Source organism: Myotis yumanensis, unplaced genomic scaffold (assembly GCF_028538775.1).
Source record: "Myotis yumanensis isolate MYYU_CA2020_CCGP unplaced genomic scaffold, mMyoYum1.0.hap1 SCAF_3, whole genome shotgun sequence".
NCBI lineage: Eukaryota > Metazoa > Chordata > Mammalia > Chiroptera > Vespertilionidae > Myotis > Myotis yumanensis.
In genome coordinates this window covers 149,440,755-149,463,057 of record NW_027223754.1, presented here as the reverse complement: position 1 = coordinate 149,463,057, position 22,303 = coordinate 149,440,755, and the positions used below count along the sequence as shown (strand labels likewise).

General features: G+C 44.7%; 1 protein-coding gene across 2 annotated transcripts; it reads left to right on the top strand.

Annotated features, from left to right (window-relative positions):
• The first annotated feature begins 483 nt into the window (after positions 1 to 483).
• DYRK2 (dual specificity tyrosine phosphorylation regulated kinase 2) lies at positions 484 to 14,313 on the top strand. Of its 2 annotated transcripts, XM_070409773.1 has the most exons (3): positions 484 to 931; positions 1,493 to 1,641; positions 8,688 to 14,313. In XM_070409773.1, exons 1-3 carry the CDS (start codon positions 883 to 885, stop codon positions 10,293 to 10,295), a joined length of 1,806 nt encoding a protein of 601 aa, XP_070265874.1. In that variant the 5' UTR covers positions 484 to 882; the 3' UTR covers positions 10,296 to 14,313. The 2 variants fall into 2 exon arrangements, with proteins under 2 accessions (XP_070265874.1, XP_070265875.1); XM_070409774.1 differs by lacking the exon at positions 1,493 to 1,641 and having other exon boundaries at positions 903 to 931.
• The last annotated feature ends 7,990 nt before the right edge of the window (positions 14,314 to 22,303 follow it).

The following is a 22,303-nucleotide window of genomic DNA, read 5'->3' as shown; positions in this document are numbered from 1 at the left end:
ATTGGGAAGAGGGGGTGGTTCAGCCACGGAAGGGGGGCAGCATTGTTTGCGAGCAGCCATTAGGTTCGAAAGCTGAAAACGCGTTTGGATTTGGGGGCGCGCAGGAAAGGGGAGGGGTCTCTGCAGCGATTTTGGTGGGAGGCGAGCCGCGGTGGGTGGTGCGGGAGGGAGGGGGGCTGCAGGGGCCGGAGGGGCCGTGGCGGGGAAAAGGTCGTCAGCCGGGGAGCGGTGCCGATGGCAGAAGGGAGAGGCGGAGGGCCAGCCGGGGCTGCGGAGTTTTCCGGGGAGCGGAGGGGTGGCCATGCAGATGACTGGGTGGGAGGAGGGACTCTGGAGTGTGGCGGGGTGGGGGTGGGGTGTGCGGGAGTGTGTGTGGCGGGCTCGGGGGGAGTCCGGGGCGGGGCCTGCACCGGCGGCCTCTGGATCGGAGGCGGGGCAGCCCGCCCCGGCCGCCCCGAGCGCGGGCGCCGGAGCGAGTGTGCGCGGGGGCGCGCGCGCGCGAGCCGGGAGGAGGCTCCCGAGCGAGAAGGTCCTCGCGGCTCAGCCCGCTCCCCCGCGCCCCATGTGAGGGAACCGGGGAGGCCCGCGGCGCAGGGAGGGCGAGGCATGTGCACGGGCCGGGGGGTGCAGCAGCCGCCCGAGGAAGAGGAGGACGGCGGCGGCGAGGAGAGCGGGGGGCTCGCGGCGGCGGGCCCGAGCCGAGGGGATGCAGCGGACCGTGTGTGTCTGGCAGTAGCTGAGTCGAGGCGGCGAGGAGGCGCTGGAGGTCTGCGGGCAGGGCGGCCAGGAGGCGGCGGCGGCGGCCGCCAGAAGTAGCAGCAGGACGGGCGGCGGCGGCGGCGGAGACGGCAGCCCTGAAATGCATTTTCTTCTCCAGCGGCCATGTTAGCCAGGAAACCTTCGGCCGCCGCTCCCGCCGCCTACCCGACCGGTAAGGAGGGCCCCGCCGGCCCCCGCCGGCCCCCGCCCGGCCCGGGCCAGCCCTCGTGGCGCGGGCGCCCGCTACCTGCGGGACCTCGAACAAAGTCTGCGCCGCGGCGGCTCCCCGGCGGACGGCGCGCCGGCCTCGCTCCGCTCATTGTTGCGCGCGGGCCCCGGGCTGCTCCGAGGGGAGCTTTCCGACCCGGCCGGGCGGGGTGGGTTCCTGGCCTCCCACCGTCCGGGCTCGGCGAGGCGGAGGCGCCCCGGCCGGCGGGCCCACCCGGCTCCGGGCCTGCGCCGCCTGCAACGTGGGCCGCCCAGCCGTGCCCGGCGCGGCTCCCGCGGGGTCGCGAACTCGCGCACCCGGGCCCGACCTAACTTTGCAGCGGCCCGAGCCCAGCCCTTGGGTGAGCGCCGGGGATCTGTGTCCCGGGCGCCCGGTTTTACTGATCCCGTGTCTCCCCCGAGGAGAGCGGGCTTCGCCGTCCGGAGGGGTGGGGCGGGGCCACGGGGTCCGGTGACTTTCTCCCCCCCTGACCCTCTTTTGTCTCCTCCCGCGCGTGGCTCCCAGGCCGAGGAGGGGACAGCGCCGTTCGTCAGCTTCAGGCTTCCCCGGCGCTCGGAGCGGGCCCCCCCCGGAGCGGAGTGGGGACCGGCCCGCCCTCCCCCATCGCCCTGCCGCCCCTCCGGGCCAGCAACGCTGCGGCTGCAGCCCACACGGTGAGACCCTGCCCGCGGGCGGCCTGGGGACAGGGGTGCGGGAGGGGCCGGGCCATCCACACCCGGACTTGTTGGGTTCTGACGCCAGAGAAGAGAGGTCGAAGTGCCAGTGTCTGTACGCCCCTGGCCAGTGGCCTCCCCTGGACGCCGCCCTCTGTAACTCGGGCGAGCCCGGAGCTGCAGCCACAAAGGAAGATTCGTGGCGTGGGCCCCTCACTTCCCCTCCGGAGCCCGCCCACCCCTGCGCTCCTCTGCCTCTGAACTTCCCTCCTTGCGGCTTCCCTTCTCTTCCCTCGTTTTTTTTTGTCCTTGCTTCCCAGAGCTCCTTTCCCTGACCCGGTAAACATCTCTCCTCCCCCACGTTGGATAGTGGGTATTTATAGAAACAGATATGTTAGGGGACAGCCAGACAGTCCTGCCGGGAAAATCGATCCCCCAAAGAGCCTCCCAGGCCTGGCTCCAGCCAGCAGGGAGCACCCTCATTTGTCCTCCGCGTGTAGAAGCATGTTTTATGAGTGCTACAGGTTTGAGCACAGCAGAAATTGTAATTAACATTAACAAACAGAAGAGCCGCAGTAGCAGTCAGAAGAACAACAAGCCACCCAGTTGGATGTTATTTGAAAGCAAAGGGCAGGGCACCTGATAGATGCTGGGGTCCCTCTGCGGGCCAGAGGGAGGGGAGAGCCTGCGGGACTGGTGGCTGCCGTGATTGGCCTGCTGGGCTTGACTTCAGCATGTGCCTCTTCTCAGCTCCCGGTGATGGCCCTTGGATGGTGCCGGCCAGCCTAGAGGAGGGGTGCACTTGGAGGAGGTGAAGGTTTCCAAGGTCTTCTTTCCAATCGGATCTTCCCAGAGGAGCTGTCTAAGATGGTTCTGGATGAGGGATGCTTGCTAAGGATTGAGCTTTGTCAAGTGGAGGTGGAGAGCTGTAGAAAAGGCCATGTCTAGCCTACAGAGGAGCAGCTCTGAGGGGAATGCCTTATGGAGAAACTTGTTTATTAGGGGAGGATTTGTGAGAGGATGGCTAGAGTGGAGTCTGTCCTCTGAGACCGGGATAGATGTGTACAACTTTCATAGGAAAACGTTTTGTTAGTCTTATTCATTTCTCTCTGCCTTTGTCTTTCCTGACACATCCAGACACAGAAGTTTAACTCGTCTGTGTTGGACCGTTGATGGTGGAAGAGAATCTGCCGGTAGGCCGAGTGGTTTCTTATGGTTGAATGTTCTTGTCACAGTGACATTTTAGTGGAGGACTGGCCATTGTTGTTAAGGGTTTGGTTTATTTGGAATCACCTGACAAGTTGGAGACCATAACATCCATTTTCCCAGGTGTGGATGTAATCCCATGACTTGGGGAAAAAATACTTGGTTTGCATCTGGATTCCAGTTTTATAAGTGTTGGCGTTGCTTGATCAGTCTCTCTCTGCAATGGACATATGTCATGGGATTAAAGAAAACTGGAGGAGTAGCCTGTGGTAGACCGGAAAGGAACAGATGTGAGGATGCTCCTTAGGACTCCTGATGCGGGATACTTGGATTTGCTGTGGCATTGGTCTGATTTACCTCGTTGTAACTTACCTGTAAGCTTCAGTATGCTGTTGATCATTAGAGGCGTGGTTTTTGAAAGTGTGATTTGGGATTTTGTTGTTTAATTTTTATTTTATTTGCACAACATTGCAGATTTCCTAGAACAGGGAAGTATAAAAGGACCACGTCATTGATGTGATCCTCCTCCTTCATTTTACAGAGGAGGAAGCTGACATGTTCACTGGTTTGGTCAAGATTCCCGAGCCAGTTCATATCAAGGCTGGAGCCCCAGCCAGGCCCTCCTGAGTCTAGCTTTGACATACTGCTTGACACTGCGAATTCTAGGAAATTATATTTATTAATTTCATTATAAATGCAGGAACCTTTGCAGATCTGTATTCCCATATGGCTTTAGGTTTGTGTAAGTGTTTCCCACAGCCATGGCAGCTGGGAAAAGCTGTTCTAGAAGGAGTGGGGAGAACGGGCATTAATGAGAGGAAAATAATCTTGTCATAGGAGCCCGCCCATATTTTCCCTTGTAAATAACATGGTAGGCGGATAAATGTATGATTATAAAGATTATGAATTGTGGAATTTAGTCCATTGCTCTTTGTTTCCTATCTCCATGGATATATTATTGTACACCTAGTCATTTTGTTTATCTCTGTCCTAAAAGTCTATCCAATAACTATCTTTTTAACTACTAGGTTTTTTTTTTCATGTGGTGTGGGAGATATTAATATACTTAGTTTTTTAACTCCCAAATATTAGTATGGTATCACTTTTAGAAGTGTCTTAATGTTTAAAGCATTTTCAAGGTGCTAGTTTGCCTTTATGAAGTAATTAGAATGGAAGAAGAGTGAATATTCCTATTCAAAACTGTAATATCTTGAAGAAGAAGTAGACATTTGACTCAGGGCCACACAGACCGTCAGTTGTTTGAGGAGGAGCTGAAATTCCAATCTTTTGGACGCGGTTCTATTCCCATAACACGACACAACATTTCTAAGATGACTTCAGAGAACTTTTTAAATGCCCAGAAATGATAGCACAGTGTAATGTCTGCTGTTTTCCATTTGATCATAGGAAGAGATTAAAACTACAAAACTGGTGAGACTATTGTTCTTACCTAATTTTTGATACCTATTTCGTGGTCAGAGAAGGCTGCGGTGGGTCTCTCCATTTTAACACATGCATTGTTGGTATCTAACAATTGCATTTTCTCAGTGTACATTTTTAAATGTGGCAGGCACTGTGCTAGGAAAGCATTGGCAAACAGGAAGAAGCCACAGTCTCAGGCTTCAGGAGGCCGAGTGAGAGTGAGTGTTCTCAGGATCCTTCAGTTTATGATGCTGTCCTGGCATATGTGTTCTGGAAATGTTTTGGCTCTTCTAGGGTCTCCTCCCCTCTTTAGAGACCAGTTCAAGGTGCTTCCAAATTTGGTTTTGATGTTAAGAGTTTTACAGAGTTTGAGACTCAAAGTCCTCCTTTACTAGAGCCTTTCCCATGAATTTCTTAACACCTGGGAAGTTTTTAAGGCACCACATGTTGCTTTCAGGTGTTTAGTTGATGTATCTGCTACAGGTACTTTGTAACTGTTGCCATTTGCCTCCAGGTCTCCCCCAATGCGCTGCAAACTTAACATCTTGTGAGGTGGGTCATCAGGGACAATTTGCAATTCCCTGGGCGTTAACTTCATGTTTTCTTAGGAAGGTACAAAGGTACTTCTCAAGAATAACTCAGCGCCAAAGGACTTGTATGCATGCTTATAAGCCTAACTAACCAATGGACACAGACACCAGAGGGGCGAGGGCATGAGTGTGTGTGTGGGAGGGCAATGGGGGGCTAAGGACACATATGTAGTACCTTAATCAATAAGAAAATAAATTAATTAATTAATTAAAAAATAAATTTAAAAAATAATTTTTAAAAAAATTATTATTAATGAATTAAATGAATTAAATGAATTAAAAAAAGAATAATTCAAAGATGTGACTTAACAAGGACTTATTGACGTGCCTTTTTCCATTCAACAGATAATTATGAGTGCTTACTGTATGTTTGGGTTTATATCAATAGGGACTTTCAGAGATAAGAGGAACCCTGCCCTGGAATTGCTCATAGCTAGCTGGGTACATCAGGTGGTAAAACAATCGCAGTAAAATGAAATGTGTTACCATATATCAGCACGGTAGAAGGGAGAGGGAGTTTCACCGAGGAGGTGAGAGTTGAACTGGACATTGAGGGTTGATTAGGAGTTTACCGCTTAGGTATGGTTAGGAAGGAAAGGATGATAATAATAGTTCTCTTTCACTCAGTACTACCTTACTTATCCTCCTACTAGCCCCACTGAAGTTACCTTCTTTTTACAGATTAGGACACTGTGGTTCAGAGATTAAGTACTTTGCCCAAAGTCACAGTTAATCAGCGATGAAACTGGGACTCATTTCCCACGTGTCTGCTTGAAAATCCCCGGACTCCTCACCATATGAGAATAACTTCACCAGAAGCAGAGGAGCATAAAAAAACAGTGGTGTTTGCACAGGTGTGGGGAATCCAGCTCTGTTACCCTTGGAGAGAATAGTGGGTGTTGTAGATGATGTTGGAAGGACTCAGGTCATTTCGGCTCCATGTTTTGGGATCTTGTGTTCTTGCCTGTGAGTTCTTGTACTGTCTGTGGAATTGGGTGCAGTTGTGGGCCTTGAGCAAAAGCAAGGGCAGTGTCAGAGTGACACTGTTGAATAGTAACCATAGGAGTGCTTTGGAGAGGAGAAATTTGAGGAATTTTAGACTTAGAAGCAAGGGGTCAAGTTAGGCTGTTTGAGTTGTCCCAGTGAAAGACGACAGGAGTGTGAGGGGAGTCCGTGTGGGATAGAAAGAAATGATGAGGCTTAGGGTGACTTGGGAAGGTGAGTGAGACACAGAGGAGGACATCCAGGTGTATAGCTTGAGTGACTATGTGGAGGCGAAGCCTTTTGTTTATCAGAAATTGAGGGTTAAGGAGGGAGGAAATAGTTTTGGTAGAAAAATCATGAGTTTGAGTTGCCCGTGGGATAGGCAGCTGATCTGTGCTTGGACATATGGGTGTTGAACTCAGACATAGCTTGGGCAGGTCTGAGCTAGAGGTGCAGATGTGACAGATGTCATCCCCTGGAGGGTTGCGGTCACGGTCAACCAGGGAGAGCTATGGGAGTGAGAAGCCATGGGAGTTGAGGCTTGAGCCCTGTGGAACACTTGCACCACCTCTAAGTAGGTGAACTGATACTGTGGAGGAGACCAAGAGAAGACCGTTGGAAAGATAGGAAGTGATCAAGTGAATGGGCAAGCTCTCTTTAGTACTAGTCAGTAAACTTCTGTGATTGCTTTTTAAGTGATGCAGGACATTAAAATTGCTATTGCAAAAACTGAAGTCAGTTTCAGGTGCTCAGAATGTTTTACTTTGCTATCTTTTTAGGAATTCCTAAAGCCCCAAGGTTAATTTTGTCCCTAATGAAACCTCATGTTTTTTGTAGTAGGTTTTCTTTTGACATGGCTCCATGCTGCCTTAAAGAGAATGGTTCTGATACTTCTAATTCCAGGTCCTTTTATTCCTTGGTGCTCAAAAGATTACAGTGGGGAGAGGGGTGCATAGAGTGAGGCTTGGGAACAGCAGCAGTGAGCAAACCTATACTAATTTTATATAAAGCTAAGGTTTTCCTCATTTTTATGGACTTCTTGCTTTTGGCATAGGACAAGGAAAAAACCTGTCCAGCTACCCTTACAGGAGATGAGTTCACTTAGCTTGGAATATCATCTATGTATGTACTAAGAGGGATCAATTAGAAGTCTTCGAGAAATCTGTCTGAGAAATAAAATCCCTCAGTCTATGAAATCACACTTCAGACATGCCCAAGTACTATACTGTAGTCTGCTCTGTTTTTGGAAGGATGCAGAGAGAAGTCGCACTGCTCAGATAGTCACTGTGCATGGCATGTGTCAGTGAAAGAAAATTTAAAGGTCTTAGTCTGCGAGTAAGGTCTTGGAATTTCATTTTATAAGCTAGGTGATCGTAAGCCATTCCCTGAACTGTTATATATTACATGTGCAGAGCACTTCTGTGCTTATAGTGGTAGATAAAGCCCAAAAGGTAGGGCTTAGGAAGAGATAATAGAAAAAAATACTGATGGTAAAGGACTTCAACGAGTTGATTGTAAGCTTCTTGAGGGTAGGGACTGCCACTTATGTGGCTAGACCTCAGCTAATGGTGGTGGGATGAATGAGATGGATTGCGGATGACAAACGGATCTTTAAGATTTCATGTGAAAATCTTCTAGTGGGGTGCTTTAAGACTTGTGGGTAGTTGTCTAAGATGGCAAGAATTCCCAACTGGGAGAGGATCCTGGCTGTTAGTCCTCTCCCACCCCTCACCTCTTTGCAATGATAATGCAAAAAAAAAAAAAAGAAAAAAGAAATCCCAGTAGATTCTCTGTGGAGATGGGGCCGGGGTGGGGGTGGGGGGTAGTGGGGGAGCCTTGGCTTACACCATCCATTTTGTTTAGACAGCAATGTTCAGGGATGGCATGTGTGCCTGAAAATAGAAATCGCTACTTTGTATTTCTTGTTGGAAAGCTGAATATCCCAGCAACCCAGAGAAATGCAGCTCTTAAGAGAGCTGAGCCATTGACCAAAGGAAGGCCCAAAAAACTGCAACAGTTGGTTTGTTGGGCTGAATGGCCTTAAATGGTCATCACAGTTAGTGAAGCCCAGAAACTTTTAAAAATAGGTTAGGGGGTTGCAGTGTGTATCTGCATGGTAATCTCTCAAGCCTAAAAGTACAGTTTTCTTTGCCACTGGATCGTGCATTTTCTTAGGTGTAATCAGATTTCCAAGTAGCGAAGACCGGAATGAACACACCAGTGTTTTCAGAATAGCGCCAACTAAACAATGGAGAAAGGGAAGTGGACAAGTCAGAAGTCCCTGCCCTGTGGTAATCAGGAGCTATTAGAGGAGGCGGAAAGGTGCTAGGATCTGGGGGAGGCGGAGCCAGCAGAGAGTCTCCATGCTGGTGCTTTTTCTGTGTCCTATTTCCATTTTGATGTTAAGTGTGGATTGAGTGGAATGCCTGTGTTGGGCCAGGCCCCGTGCTAAATGTTAGGTATAGGATGATAAGCAAGAATGATATTCTCTGCCTCCACAGGGAATTTATTCTAAGGACCCTCAGTGTGTACAGCAAGCTGCTTGTCTGTTAGGTGCACCATATAATGGGATCCTTTTTTCAGGATCCCAGGTTTTGTAGCCTTACCCAGCCAACTAACCTCTGTTTCCTCTGTTTTGTCAGAGGCTGTCAGCATCATATCCGCTGTCCCTGTCAGGGAGTTCCTGAGGTCCTTCTTGGACCATTTATTAAACCTGATGCTGGACTGTAAATTCCAACCACGTTGGGTTTGGTCAAGGTGGGGGTAGGGGGCTGACTTATAAGACATCCCATTTGAACAGACAGACCTCTTCCATTCTATTCATGTTTCCTTTCCGCATTCCAGATTGGTGGCGGTAAGCACACCATGAATGATCACCTCCATGTGGGCAGCCACAGCCACGGACAGATCCAGGTGCAGCAGCTGTTTGAGGATAACAGCAACAAGCGGACTGTGCTCACGACACAACCCAATGGGCTTACGACGGTGGGGAAAGCCGGGTTGCCGGTGGTGCCAGAGCGGCAGCTGGAGAGCATCCATCGACGGCAGGGGAGCTCCACCTCTCTGAAGTCTATGGAAGGCATGGGGAAGGTGAAAGCCACCCCCATGACGCCTGAGCAAGCAATGAAGCAATACATGCAAAAACTAACCACCTTTGAGCACCACGAGATCTTCAGCTACCCTGAAATATACTTCTTGGGTCCAAATGCAAAGAAGCGCCAGGGCATGACAGGCGGGTCCAACAACGGTGGCTACGACGATGACCAGGGATCCTACGTGCAGGTGCCCCACGATCACGTGGCTTACAGGTACGAGGTCCTCAAGGTCATTGGGAAGGGAAGCTTTGGGCAGGTGGTCAAGGCCTACGACCACAAAGTCCACCAGCACGTGGCCCTGAAGATGGTGCGGAATGAGAAGCGCTTCCACCGGCAGGCGGCGGAGGAGATCCGGATCCTGGAACATCTGCGGAAGCAGGACAAGGACAACACCATGAACGTCATCCACATGCTGGAGAATTTCACCTTCCGCAACCACATCTGTATGACGTTCGAGCTGCTGAGCATGAACCTCTACGAGCTCATCAAGAAGAATAAATTCCAGGGCTTCAGCCTGCCTTTGGTGCGCAAGTTCGCCCACTCCATTCTGCAGTGCTTGGATGCTTTGCACAAAAACAGAATAATTCACTGTGACCTTAAGCCCGAGAACATTTTGTTGAAGCAGCAGGGTAGAAGCGGTATCAAAGTGATCGATTTTGGCTCCAGTTGTTACGAGCATCAGCGCGTCTACACGTACATTCAGTCCCGTTTTTACCGGGCTCCGGAAGTGATCCTTGGCGCCAGGTACGGCATGCCCATCGATATGTGGAGCCTGGGCTGCATCTTAGCGGAGCTCCTGACCGGGTACCCCCTCTTGCCTGGGGAAGATGAAGGGGACCAGCTGGCCTGTATGATCGAACTGTTGGGCATGCCCTCCCAGAAACTGTTGGATGCATCTAAACGAGCCAAAAATTTTGTGAGCTCCAAGGGATATCCCCGTTACTGCACTGTCACGACTCTCTCAGACGGCTCTGTGGTCCTCAATGGAGGCCGCTCCCGGAGGGGGAAACTGAGGGGCCCACCGGAGAGCAGAGAGTGGGGGAATGCACTGAAGGGGTGCGATGATCCCCTCTTCCTGGACTTCTTGAAACAGTGTTTAGAATGGGATCCTGTGGTCCGCATGACCCCCGGCCAGGCTTTGCGGCATCCCTGGCTGAGGAGGCGGTTGCCAAAGCCTCCCTCCGGGGAGAAGATGGCAGTGAAAAGGATAACTGAGACCACTGGTGCTATCACTTCCATTTCCAAGTTACCTCCACCTTCCAGCTCCGCTTCCAAACTGAGGACTAATTTGGCACAGATGACAGATGCCAATGGGAATATTCAGCAGAGGACAGTCTTGCCAAAACTTGTTAGCTGAGCTGAGTCCCCCTGATGCTGGTAATCTGAAAGATACAATGTGGCTGAGCCTTATTGGGTTGCAAAGGAGTAGCTCAGACATGTTTTTATTTGCTCAATAACTCGACTCATTTGTATCTCTTCAGCACTTATTTTAATGTAAGAAAGTCATTTGTTTTTATAAAATACATGGGGACAATGCTTTAAGTTTTTATACTTTCTGAAACGTTTTTTTGTGTTCTAAAAGTACGATGAGCCTTACTGTATTTGGTGTGGCAGAGTAATAAACATCAGTGGCAGGCCATTGATTCCTTCGTGACTGCCATGCACTTACAGATTGGTGTCAAAGACATTCACTACGTTTTTATGGTTCATAGTATATTCTCCTCCAGGCGATTGCCCCCAAAGACCCCCTTCTCTCTCCATGCTCAAGACTCATGCACAGGTGTAGCATGTCTTGCTTCTGTTTCCCGTAGGTTATCTGGGTGGTAGTTATGGAGGGAGGGGAATGGTCAGGATGAAAACGATGTTCTAAGGAAAATTGCACCTTAGAGATTTTTTTTCATTTTCTGAAGTAAATCATGCTCAAATAATAAAATGCCCAAGGTTTAAGTGACCAGTTAGCATTCTGACAGTCGCAAAGCTGGCCAACCAGACCTGGTGGATAAATGGAAAAAGTGTGTGTTCCTCTAAATCTTCTAATATGATCAGCAAGCTGTTTTGTAAAGAAGCCTCACATTACAGAGCTGGTCTTGCACCTAAAATTAGAAATGTATTACATGAACTGTTCCTCCCCTCTCTGCTTTTCTCCTGTTACTCTCTTACCACACATCTGTTGCTTGCATTTGGTTCTTTTTTTCCCCCCTCCCTTCAAGTAGATATCCCAGACTGTTAATACAGAAAAGAGACACTGCAGCTATGATTATGACCATCGTTTCATATTCCAATTAAAAAAGAACAGCAGCCTAGCTACGTAAGGTGGGGATTTCCACAGTTCCAAAGAAGGTTTAACAGATCAGCATGAGTTCCCACTTGCCAAGTGCCACTGTAGGGTTCTCTTAGCCTGGGAAAGTATCAATTCTTTCTTAAAAAAAAAAAAAAAGGCGGGGGGAAGGGTTGAAAATCGATTTAAATGGAAGTCATTGTGGCTGTTCTGTAAGGCTAATTTGAACAACAAATTTAGCGGAGGAAAAGTTCAACCTCAAGGTAAATGGTTTGATTTAGTCTTCGCATCAGTAGAGGAGCCACAGAGATTGCATTTCTCTCTTTCATTTTCCTTCCTTTTGGGTTGCACTGATGGTTTTTGTGAGAATGACACTTTACCTGGAAAAGTCACAGAGTTAAAAGTAAAAGAATATTTTCTTCTCTGAATAATTATTTTCACAGTGGAAATTTCAGTATTTTATCACTAATGTATGAGCAGTGATATATATCAATTGCAAGGCACGTGAAAAAAAATTTTTAGTATGTGCAATTTAATATAGAAAGATGTCTGCCTGTTTGGAAATAGGTTTGGATAGTGAAAATTAAGGTAAATACTCTTTTATATGCACAGATATTATTGTATTGCCTGTAAGTTGATTTACAAGTACTTAAAGCATGGTCCCCAGTGAGGCCAAGAAAGTTTCCGGTTAAGTTCTTTTTTTTTTTTTTTTTTTTTTTTTTTTTTTAATATATATATAAATCCTGGAGTTTCTCTTACTTAAAAAAAAAAGTAGTTTTGAACAAAACACTTATTTTGAGGCTTTGTCAGTTGATGGTGGAGAAAAATGCTCAGGAAAAACTACGAATATTTGCCAAAAAAACCACACAACAGTAATAAGATTAGCTTATTAATAAGATAGTGATGTTGATGTTTGCTTTACTATTTAAGGGTGTTACTGATAAATTAATTTGTACTTCTGTATTTAAAAAATGATAGCTTCTTCCCCCTAGTCAAATTCTTTACCATGTTGTACACATTTCTGTGTAATCCGTGGAAGCGCAATGTGTTAGTAATGTGCATTTTAAATGATGCTCATGTGATGATACCCCCAATCAGTGGCTTACAGAATTTAAGGATCATGTATTTATTATTAAAATTTTGGCTTAAAGGCATAAGAAGTGTCAGACTTGATGTGATGGCTTTGTAAAAACCACAAGCCTCTTGATGATAGTTAGCTTCTTTAGGTTGTTAAAATAAAAACGTAAAGGCTGTTTTCCCTTTGCAACGCTCCTCCTCCATGTTCGGTCTCATCTCCACGTTTAGTGATAAATCTATGAACCTGAGCCTGCCATGCATATGAATTTCCCTCTGCAATGATCATTCATGTGGACAGTCATAAATGTACTAATATGGTTTGTCTTCCCCCACCACACAAAGCTGGTTCTTAACATGTCAACAGTGCATTTGTGACTTTCTTTATTCACAAATGTAACCGGAAACTTTTAAGCCAAACTGTAATGTGCAGCGCTATTATAGTTTGCCCCCCAAAATATAATGAAATTGATTCACAGGAGCCACCCTGTTCAGTGTTTAGGGATAGAGCCACTTTTCAAAAAGTCTAGCTTAATTATAATGTCAAAAAGAGGAAAATGTTGCATCTTTGTGATTTTCACACATAACTAACTGAAGGGCTCTGCTAAGCTACTAGGAGTTGGCTTGGAAACAGTCCTAGGTCGCACAGGTTACCCTTGTCTAGGGGTGTCTGAGCTGTTTTCAGGTTTAGGAATAGCACAGTCGTCTTGTCTTTGGTTGCAGTCTCATCTGGCTCCGCTTCTTGCACCGCCAGAGTGTGCATCACCACGCAAGTGAGTCGCTACAACAGTGGAACAACAGTGATGCAAGACAGTGTAGATTAACATAGAGGAGAAATCGTGCCCTTAGTGTTAACAATGTGCCTTTTGTTCTGAATGCCATGTTGTAGGGCATGTATTTTTTGGCCTCTTTAACTCTTTGAATACTGGGCAGTAAGGATGGAACCCACCTCTGCAAAGATACATCTGTCTTAAATATCCAGTTACTTCTAGGCCTTAATAGAAACCATAAGGCGGGAAGCATCATCAGGCACTGAGAAAAGTAACCGTTGCTTAGTTACACAGGGAATTCCTATGTTTAAGGGGTTAAAGAAGGTCTTCGTTGTATCTTAACATCAGACTGAATTTTTTTAAATGACATTTTTTTTTGTTATGCTAACACTAGACAACAAAAAATCGACTATTTGTAAAAATTTACCTCAAACCCATTTAATTTTCTAGTGTGATTAATCCCAGGGCATTTGGTATGAACCAAAGTGCATTCCTTTTCTATGTGCCTGGCTCTAGCAAGGATGGCCAGGGATTTTTACAATTTGGGTGCAAGGCACTTAAGCCACTTTTAAACTTAATGGGTGGTTTGGAGTCAGGTTAAAAGACTCCATCAGAATGTTAGGAACACTTTAGGCATCAGTAGCATTGGGCCATATTGGAATCTTAGAAGTGTGAATTATTTTGAAGAGAGCATTCATTTTTGTAATTTTTTCATCAAGAATATTTCTGATAAGCAGAAGACCTTAAAAAACACACACACAAAAATCTGATTTAGTTGGTAAAGGTTTTAATATTGCCCAACATAATGCTGTGGTAGCATTTAAAACAACAACAGTATTTGTGAAGTCTGTTTCTTAGGGGCTGTACATCTATCTGCTATGGACATATATGAAGTTAGTTGTAATTATACTCAGCTCAACTGCTACAGTTATGTCTAGGCAGTGGCTTGGGTTTTCATCGAGCAACAACTTAGACACGTGACTGTAATATGCTGCAACTGTGTGTACTGAAAATATGTGAAAATGGTTGAATGTGGACTGTGTATATATGTATGTAAAAATTTCTGTGAGATGCTGCTGTCGCCACTTAACATGAAATATGTTCTAGTGGATTTTAATCCTAGTGGCCAGTTCTATGATACTGTATGTATTGTACAGCTGATGACAGGAGTAAGACTGTTCAGTGACTATTTGTTAAATTTTATTGTCGTGGCCAGAGATAATTTCAGAATAAAATTTTAATGTCCTACCTTACCTTTTCTCCCCTTTTCTAACTATAATTTTACTCCTGATCTATTTCTGGTATTCTTGGCCCAGTAGCCTAAAGAAAGTGTAGAATGCAAATATTTTCAGCAATAGAGAATTTCTTATTCCTTGTTAATGTGCACACTCCAAGTAGGAAAGACGAAACGTTTTCGTGGGCAACTCTTGCTGGACAACTCTTGCTTTTCTCAGGATATTCTATTCCTTTGCCCTTAATATCTCTATGTTAATTTTCCTTTATCTAGCCTCTGCCACATTTTCTATTATGCTAGAACTTCAAATCTTTTCTTTTTTTAAACCTTCAAGGTGACAGTTAAACTGTGGGAGCCGAGCCTGTAAGTTAATCCCCACAGCCTTCATTCTTTTTTATGCACAGTTCTGGTGAATTATTATGTGTTCTTACCAGCTCCCCCATATACTTTTGAACGCTTATGCTTCTGCAGTTCTTATACTTGGTGGTCTCTATGGTTCACATTTTTGGGGGTTTTAGTGTCTCCGTCTATCATGGCTGGATCAAAAAATAAGGCCTGTGAACTGCAACCAGCTCATAATTTGTCAAGTTCAGTTAATACCAAGCTTAGAGTTTACTTACAGATAGATGACAGCAAGCAGATGCTCTAGTAATTTGTCAGACATGCAGGGGTATTATGTAGACAAATATTTCCCTCTTGTGGGAAGAACTACCTCACATTTTTATTTACACCCCTCCTGCCACCAACAGCCAAAGGATGACTTAGTGTGGCTTCCTGCGGCGGAAGTGGGATTTGCTAAAACGAGAGCATACTGTGGGAATTCCCAAACCCGCACATACCATCATAGCCTATGCCACGGACTTCCATTCTTGCTTCTCTTGTTACTTAAGAGTTCTTGTCCTGTGAAAATATACCAACCAACCAACCAACCAACCAACCAACCAACCAAGAAACTCTATGCATATAGAAACAAAGTTTTAAGAAATGCACATAAGGTATAACATTGAAACTTGGTGCTGAAGCAGCAACTTAGATTGTCCAGATCTGACTTCCCTCAGATCTGATAATAGTTCCCACTCATTCTCTTTTTTTGCAAAGCTTTCTTAAATGTAATTTCTGTAATCTTTTCCCTCTTGGAGTCAACAACGATACCAATAAATATTCTTGGGACTTAAAGGTTGCCTTTAGCACTTGAGAATGTTCCTAGCTGGCATTAATATGTTGGTCATTTAGAGAGAGGGAAGTTCGCTTGATTATTTTCTGTTTTGGATGGAAAGCATGAAGAGACATTTCAAGAAAGGGTATTTGTGGCTTTGTTTCACTGTTGTTTTTAAAAAGTTGGAATTGCACTGCGTTTCCTTTGGGCCATTAGGCAAATAAACACTTGTCATTAGTAATACTTAACACTGCCCACAATGAAAAACGATTGCACACACATAAAAAATTTTGCATCTTACTGCTAATTCTTTGGTTTCTTCTGTTTTGCTGTGGTTACATACTTGCTATCTGTGCTACACTTGACATATGGGGGAAGGGGCATAATTGCCATTCCTTTTCATCTCAAAAAGTTTAAAGGGCAAACTAATGAATTAATATTTACTCCTGAAGAAAGCTGACATTTAGGGCGTTGACTAGCCATCTATAATCATGAGCAGCAGGATGTGTTATAGATATCACCGGTTCCAGAGCATGGCTCCTTATGAAGAAAGCTCTGCAGGTCCCATGGTGTTAGACATCAGTGCAGCCTTATACATCCCTATGAGCTATAATTATCCTCACTTGATATTGGAGGAAACTAAAGTGACTTGCTCCAAAGTGACTTTGCAAAAACAGTTTGGGCTTCGGATTGCAGTCAGATAAAGAATTTTGGTCTTGGGGCAGTGAAGGAGAATCGCTAACAGCACAAGTACACACAAATTTAGAAAGAGGGCACATTGAGCGAGCAGTGGGCATTACCATTATTTGAGTGAATTGTGTATCCATGTCCAGGAATATTTTTTAAAAGGGGAGAAACTACCCAAAACCGGACTAGACCATCTTAGTCTCTAGGTCCACCTAATAACTAAAATGCATGTGCACACACCCCTTCGGTTTATTTGTGAAAGAGGGACTTTTTATATTGCCATATGTGGGGAGGTCATTATAGTAGCTTTATTTCTGTTCTTAAAATAATGCCTTTTACATTTGAATGTGCGAGAATATTCTTGACTCTTTACTAGTTCTCAGGGATTAAACATTAAATTTTACTGACGGTAGCAGCAGGTAAATCTCTTAAATTCAAACTTACTCAGGTGTCCTATCCTTTGCCTTCATATTTAAGAAAACAGAATGCCTGCTAGGGAAATATATAAAACTTAAAATTCCAAATACAACTTTAAAACACCAAATTGTAAATAAACCAATTTTACAAAATAAAATACTGTGTTTTTTTCCTTGCTTTTTATCCCAAATTACTTCCCCTCCTAAGTTTGAGGAGTTTTGAATATCTAGACTGTATTTTTGTTGTTGTTTGTGAAATGAAGTGTGTTATTTACCAAACAAAACCCAGGAGCAGGCTCAGGACATTTAGGTAAGAGCTTATTGAATTGCTTTCGGTTGTTTTGGGGGAAATGTGATTAGTGTGCAAGCAATTTATGTAGACTTACAGGAAATAAGTGTATGGGTAACTTTGGGCTAATTTGTCAACCTTTTATTTGAAGAGAAATATCCAACCTAATTTCCCCTCGATTTCAATTTATTGAAATTTTGGCTTGAGTAGCCTTAGATTAAAAAGGAAAAAAGACATCCATCTTACTAATGTCTATTGCAGATGGCACTCATTTGTCAGATAGTTATTAAATATCTACTACCTGCCAGGTACTGCTCAGGCACTAAGGGTATATAATGGTGAACCAAACAAACATAGTTTCTTTCCTTACAGTTTTTAAACTGGTTGGGAGGGCAAGGCGTTATACAAGTAATTATATGAACAAATTCACAATAGCAAATGTAATAAGTACTATGAAGGAAAAGCAGGTGGTGCTGAGTGTGTGTGTGTGTGTGTGTGTGTGTGTGTGTGTAATGTGTAATGGAGGTGAGGGAGGTCAAATTGTCTTGAATGGTTCAAGAATGGCTTCCCTAGGAAATAAATAGCTGTTGAGTGAGGAAGGGCGCATGCACAGAAACCCTGGAGTTAGAGGAAGCAAGGTATGTGTGAGCAATGAAAGGACGTTCCTGTGGCTGGAGCCCTTAGGAACCAGAAGAATGAGAGAGGATGGGGTGAAATGAAGCTGGCGAAGTGGTTGGCCCCAGACCATGCCAAGCCTTGAAGGTCTTCATTAATGTGCAAGGGCAGCCACCAAGGGCTTTTAAGGAGGGACATGCATGAGCAGCGTGGAACCCTGGCTGTCTTTAATAGAGCGTACTGGCAAGGGTAAGAGTAGATGAAGGAAGACCAATGGGGGGTGCTTGCAAGTGACAGGAGATTAGAACAGACAGCAGGGATGGGGATGTAAGGAAGAGGATGGATTTGAGATCTCTAGGATGCAGAAATATTCAGGTAGAAATGACAGTAGTGTTTCTTTGTGAATGAAAAGTAGCTGGTGCTATTTTAGCGTCTCATTGCATCAAAGGAAATTACAGTATCTGATCTTTCAGAGAAAAGAGGATGGTGAAAATTAATGCCTTTATTTACATTGTATGAAGTCCTAGTAAGCTATTTATCTTTTGCTGAAACTTGAAGCCTTGGAGGAAAATCTTATTAATTTAATTAAATCTGTTGAGGACATTTTAGATTTCAAGGGATTGTGAAATAATAATAATAATAATAATAAGGATGGAGACGTGGGATTGTAGAAGTCAGCTAACCAAATTCCCCTCAGTCAGCTATCTTCTTGGTTAGATTTCCCTCCCTCCCGCTTGCCTTTTTTAAAAAAAATTAAACATCTACTCTCTAGGGGATTTGGAAAACCAAAACCAAACAATCAAACAAATAAAAGGAAGAGAAGGGGAAGGAGGAGTTCTGCTCTTGGACTTTATGTTCAATCGGGAAGATAAGATTAGACAGAAAGCATTAATCTGAGAACAATAAAAGGCAAAATTCCATGCAAGTGAAGGTAATTTGTGCTGCTGTTGGATAAGAACAGCTTCAGGGAGGTAGGTCTCTAGGCAGGTCTTGCTGGATCACAGATGGATAGAAAGGGAGCATTGCAGGAGAAGAGAATTGCTTTAATTGAGCCTTGTCATGTATCATTCATTCACCTGATCATCCAATAGTCATTGAGCATCTATATATATGATTCCTGGCATAATGCAAGGGGTGGCAGAGGCTGGGGTTTGTGCAGAGGGGAGGAAAATTCCTTTGGGAAGGGGAAGCCTTGTTGTCTAGTGGATTCCTCACATGTGCCCTGTTCTCAGCGCATAGGTGCTCTCTGTCTTCCCCAATCTCAGCAGCGTCCTGTGGGACTCAGTGCAGACCCCATGTCATTTCCTCTGCAAAGCCCCTCCCTTACCTGAGGCTGGGCCAAAGCTAACACTGGCACTTCTGTGTTAACATCTGGGAGGAATTTTTGCTAGCCAAAAGCTGAGTGGAACTGAGTTGAGGAAAGCGGTGGAATCCTTTCCCGGCTTCCCTCCATCTTTCCCTCTGGGCTAAGGCTGCAGACAAAGTATGTGTGGTGACCGGAGATAACATTTTAGTAGGCGAGGCAGATCTTAAACAGATCATCGCAACAATGTTAGTTATAAGTTATGAGATGTGCCATGAAGGAGAAGTAGCCAGATTTTGTGAGAAAGAATAATAGACAGGAGGTCAGCGAAGGCCCCTATGGGATGGCAGCATGTTTGAGGCATTCTGAAGGGAGAGGGCAGCTCAGCCACCCAGGGAAGAGCGATCCGGAGCCTGAGCTCTGGGACAGGACAGAAGGCCACGTGCCTGGCATCTGGTGAGCTGAGGGGAGTGGAAAGCAAGGCCAGCCCTTGGAGAGGCTGTGCCCACCGCATTGAGGAACTGGGAATTTACATTCCTCATTACACCAGGAAACCCTTGAAGCATTTAAAGAAGATCTTTAAAAAGAAGTCATTATTTATTTTCCTTGGAGCCAAGTAGAAATGGTGGGACTCCATGAGACTGAGGAGGCCTAACCACCGCAGGGAAGGTAGGGGGAGATAACTTGATGGAATGAGTAATGGTCCCAGGTCCAGGGGTCTGCTTGGGAAGTGAGGTGACCTGTGGGTAAGACCATGCAGGATTCTGAAGATACCATTTGTGGTGTTATTCCATAACTAGAGTGGCACAGGTGGGAAAAACCTGTTTTTAAATGTGACTATATTCAATTACAAACAAGCCTTAAAGGTTTTTAACGGACAAATTTGAGAGGTCTATTTGCCTACAACATCTCAAGATTCACAGGTTCAATTAATCTATTAAGCACTTTTTATTTTTATTATTTTTTAAAAATATGTTTTTATTGATTTTTAGAGAGAGAGGAAGGAAGCGGGAGAAACATCCATGAGAGAGAAATATCCATTGGCTGCCTCCTGCATCTCCCCCTCCCCCTCCCCCGACTAGGGATGGAGCCCCAAACCCAGGCATGTGCCCTGACCAGGGAATGGAACCTGCAACGTTTCAGTGCATAGGTCAATGCTCAACCACTGGGCAACACTGGCCGGGCTAAGGACTTTTTAAATCAGTAAGAAAACATTAAAAAACACAATGAAAAAATGGACAAGCCATTAAAAACAAAAACAAAACATGTGGCATATTTAAATAATTTATGTGAGAAACATAAATCAACTCCCTCCCTCCCCCAAAGAAAACATTTAAAATTGTGAATCAAAGTCATACAAATTAAAGCAACGAGTTTATTTTAACCCGTGAATGAAACAGTGCTGCTCCATGCTAGCAAGCTGTGGGGTGGCACAAAAGGCTCATTAGCTGCTGCTGGGGTGTAAATTAGCAGAACCTCTATGAAAGGCAACATGGCCCTCTGACTAAGAGCTGGCAATCTGACTAAGAGCTTTAGAAATGCTCCTTTTATTTTGCTTTACCTGACAGTTCTACTTCCAGGACTCTATCTCAGAATAACCCAAGGTGTAAACATATATTTATGTATAAGAATAATCATAACCATATCAAGTAGCACGAACAGAAAAAAAAATTTGTAGCTACCAATAGAGGATTAGGTCATAAATTATAACTTTATGTTTTGAGGTACAAAATGTTCACTGTATAATATTCAGCAAAAAAACCCCAACAAATTCCCCCCACCCCCCCCCCCCCCACCCCCAAAATAGGAAAGAAAACGAAATGTCCTCCCTCCAAAACAGACTCAGGCAGAGCGATGGCATAGGAAACACTATCCGAAGAAAATAGGCCATTGTGTTAACAGGGAGCTGAACTTAATTTTAATTCTCTTTAGCAGTTTTTCATCAATTTTCACAATAAGCATTCATATTTTAATAATATTTTTTAACACCCAATACATCATTAAGAAGAAAAGTATTTGGAAGGGGAGAAGTAAAACGAAAAGAAGACTCTATGGACCGAGTGAGCAGAGGGCTTTCATGATGGGGAATTCACTTCCTGTCTCACTGACCTATTGCTGAACCACTTTTGCTCCTACCACTTGCTGTGCTCTTTCTCATCTCCAGTTCCCACTACCCAGACTGTGGCCTTCCTCCTTTTCCTCCTGGCTAATTCCCACTGTGCTAGGTCTCGGGTAGTCACTGCTTCCTCGGCCCTTCTGGTCCCCCCACCTCACACAGTCTTCCCCAGGCTAGCAAAGATATTCCAGAGGAGGTCTCCCATAATAACGCCAACACCCACTTTCAAAATCTTAAACTTCAGTGTCAGGACTGGTTTGATTATTAACCTTTGTGTTCCCTGGGGGCATTAAATAGTGCTTGGCACGCAGTAGGTACTCCACAAATATTTGCTGTTGACATTAAGGCCTATTTATGTGTTTTAAAAATTTTTATTATTTGAGAGTATTACAGATGCCCTCCCCCCATTACCCCCTCCAGCTGGATCCCATCCTACCCTAGGACTTTGCCACAGTATTGTCTGTATTCATGGGTATTATAAGTTCCTTGGTTAATCTCTTCCTTCCTCACCCCCCACTCACTTCCCTCTAAGATTTGTTAGCCTGTTCCATGTTTTCATCCTCAGGTTCTATTTTATTCATCAGTTTATTTTGTTCACTAGATTTCTTGTTTGTTTATTTTGATTTTTAGATTCAATTATTGATAGGTATGCATTTATTGCCATTTTATTGTTCATATTTTTTTATCTTTCTTTGTCTTCTTTTTAAAGAAGACCCTATAACATTTTTTATAATCCTGGTTTGGTGGTGATGAACTCCTTTAGCTTTTCTTTATCTGGGAAGCTCTTTATCTGACCTTCAATTCTAAATGATGGCTTTGCTGGGTGGAGTAATTTTGGTTGTAGGTCCCTGCTTCTCATCACTTTGAATATTTCTTGCCATTCCCTTCTGGTCTGCAAAGTTTCTGTTAAGAAATCAGCTGACAATTGTATGGGCACTCCCTTGTAAGTAACTATTTTTCTCTTGCTGCTTCTAAGATCCTCTTTGTCTTTAACCTTTGGCATTTTAATTGTGATGCATCTTGGTGTGGGCCTCTTTGGGTTCCTCTTGTTTGGGACTCTCTATGCTTTCTGGACTTGTATGTCTATTTCCTTCACCAGGTAAGGGAAGTTTTCTGTCATTATTTTTTCAAACAGGTTTTTTATTTCTTGCTCCCTCTCTTCTCCTTTCAGCACCACCATGATGCAAATGTTGGCATGCTTGAAGTTGTCCCAGAGACTCCTAACATTATGTTCATATTTTTTTATTCTTTTTTCTTGTTCCTGCTCTGATTGGGTATTTTTGCTTTCCTATATTCCAAATCGCTGACTTGAACTCCTCTACTCTACTATTGATTCCCTGTAAATTATTCTTCATTTCAGTTAGTGTATGCTTCATTTCTGACTGGTCCTTTTTCATGTTGTTGATGTTCTCTCTGAGTCCTTGAAG

Bases quoted from the DNA above. Each gene is read 5' to 3' on its own strand.
- DYRK2 (XM_070409773.1), top strand. From the start codon at position 883: ATGTTAGCCAGGAAACCTTCGGCCGCCGCTCCCGCCGCCTACCCGACC. The intron at 932-1,492 runs GTAAGGAGGGCC...CGTGGCTCCCAG, and splicing joins TCCCGCCGCCTACCCGACCG to GCCGAGGAGGGGACAGCGCC. The intron at 1,642-8,687 runs GTGAGACCCTGC...TCCGCATTCCAG, and splicing joins CTGCGGCTGCAGCCCACACG to ATTGGTGGCGGTAAGCACAC.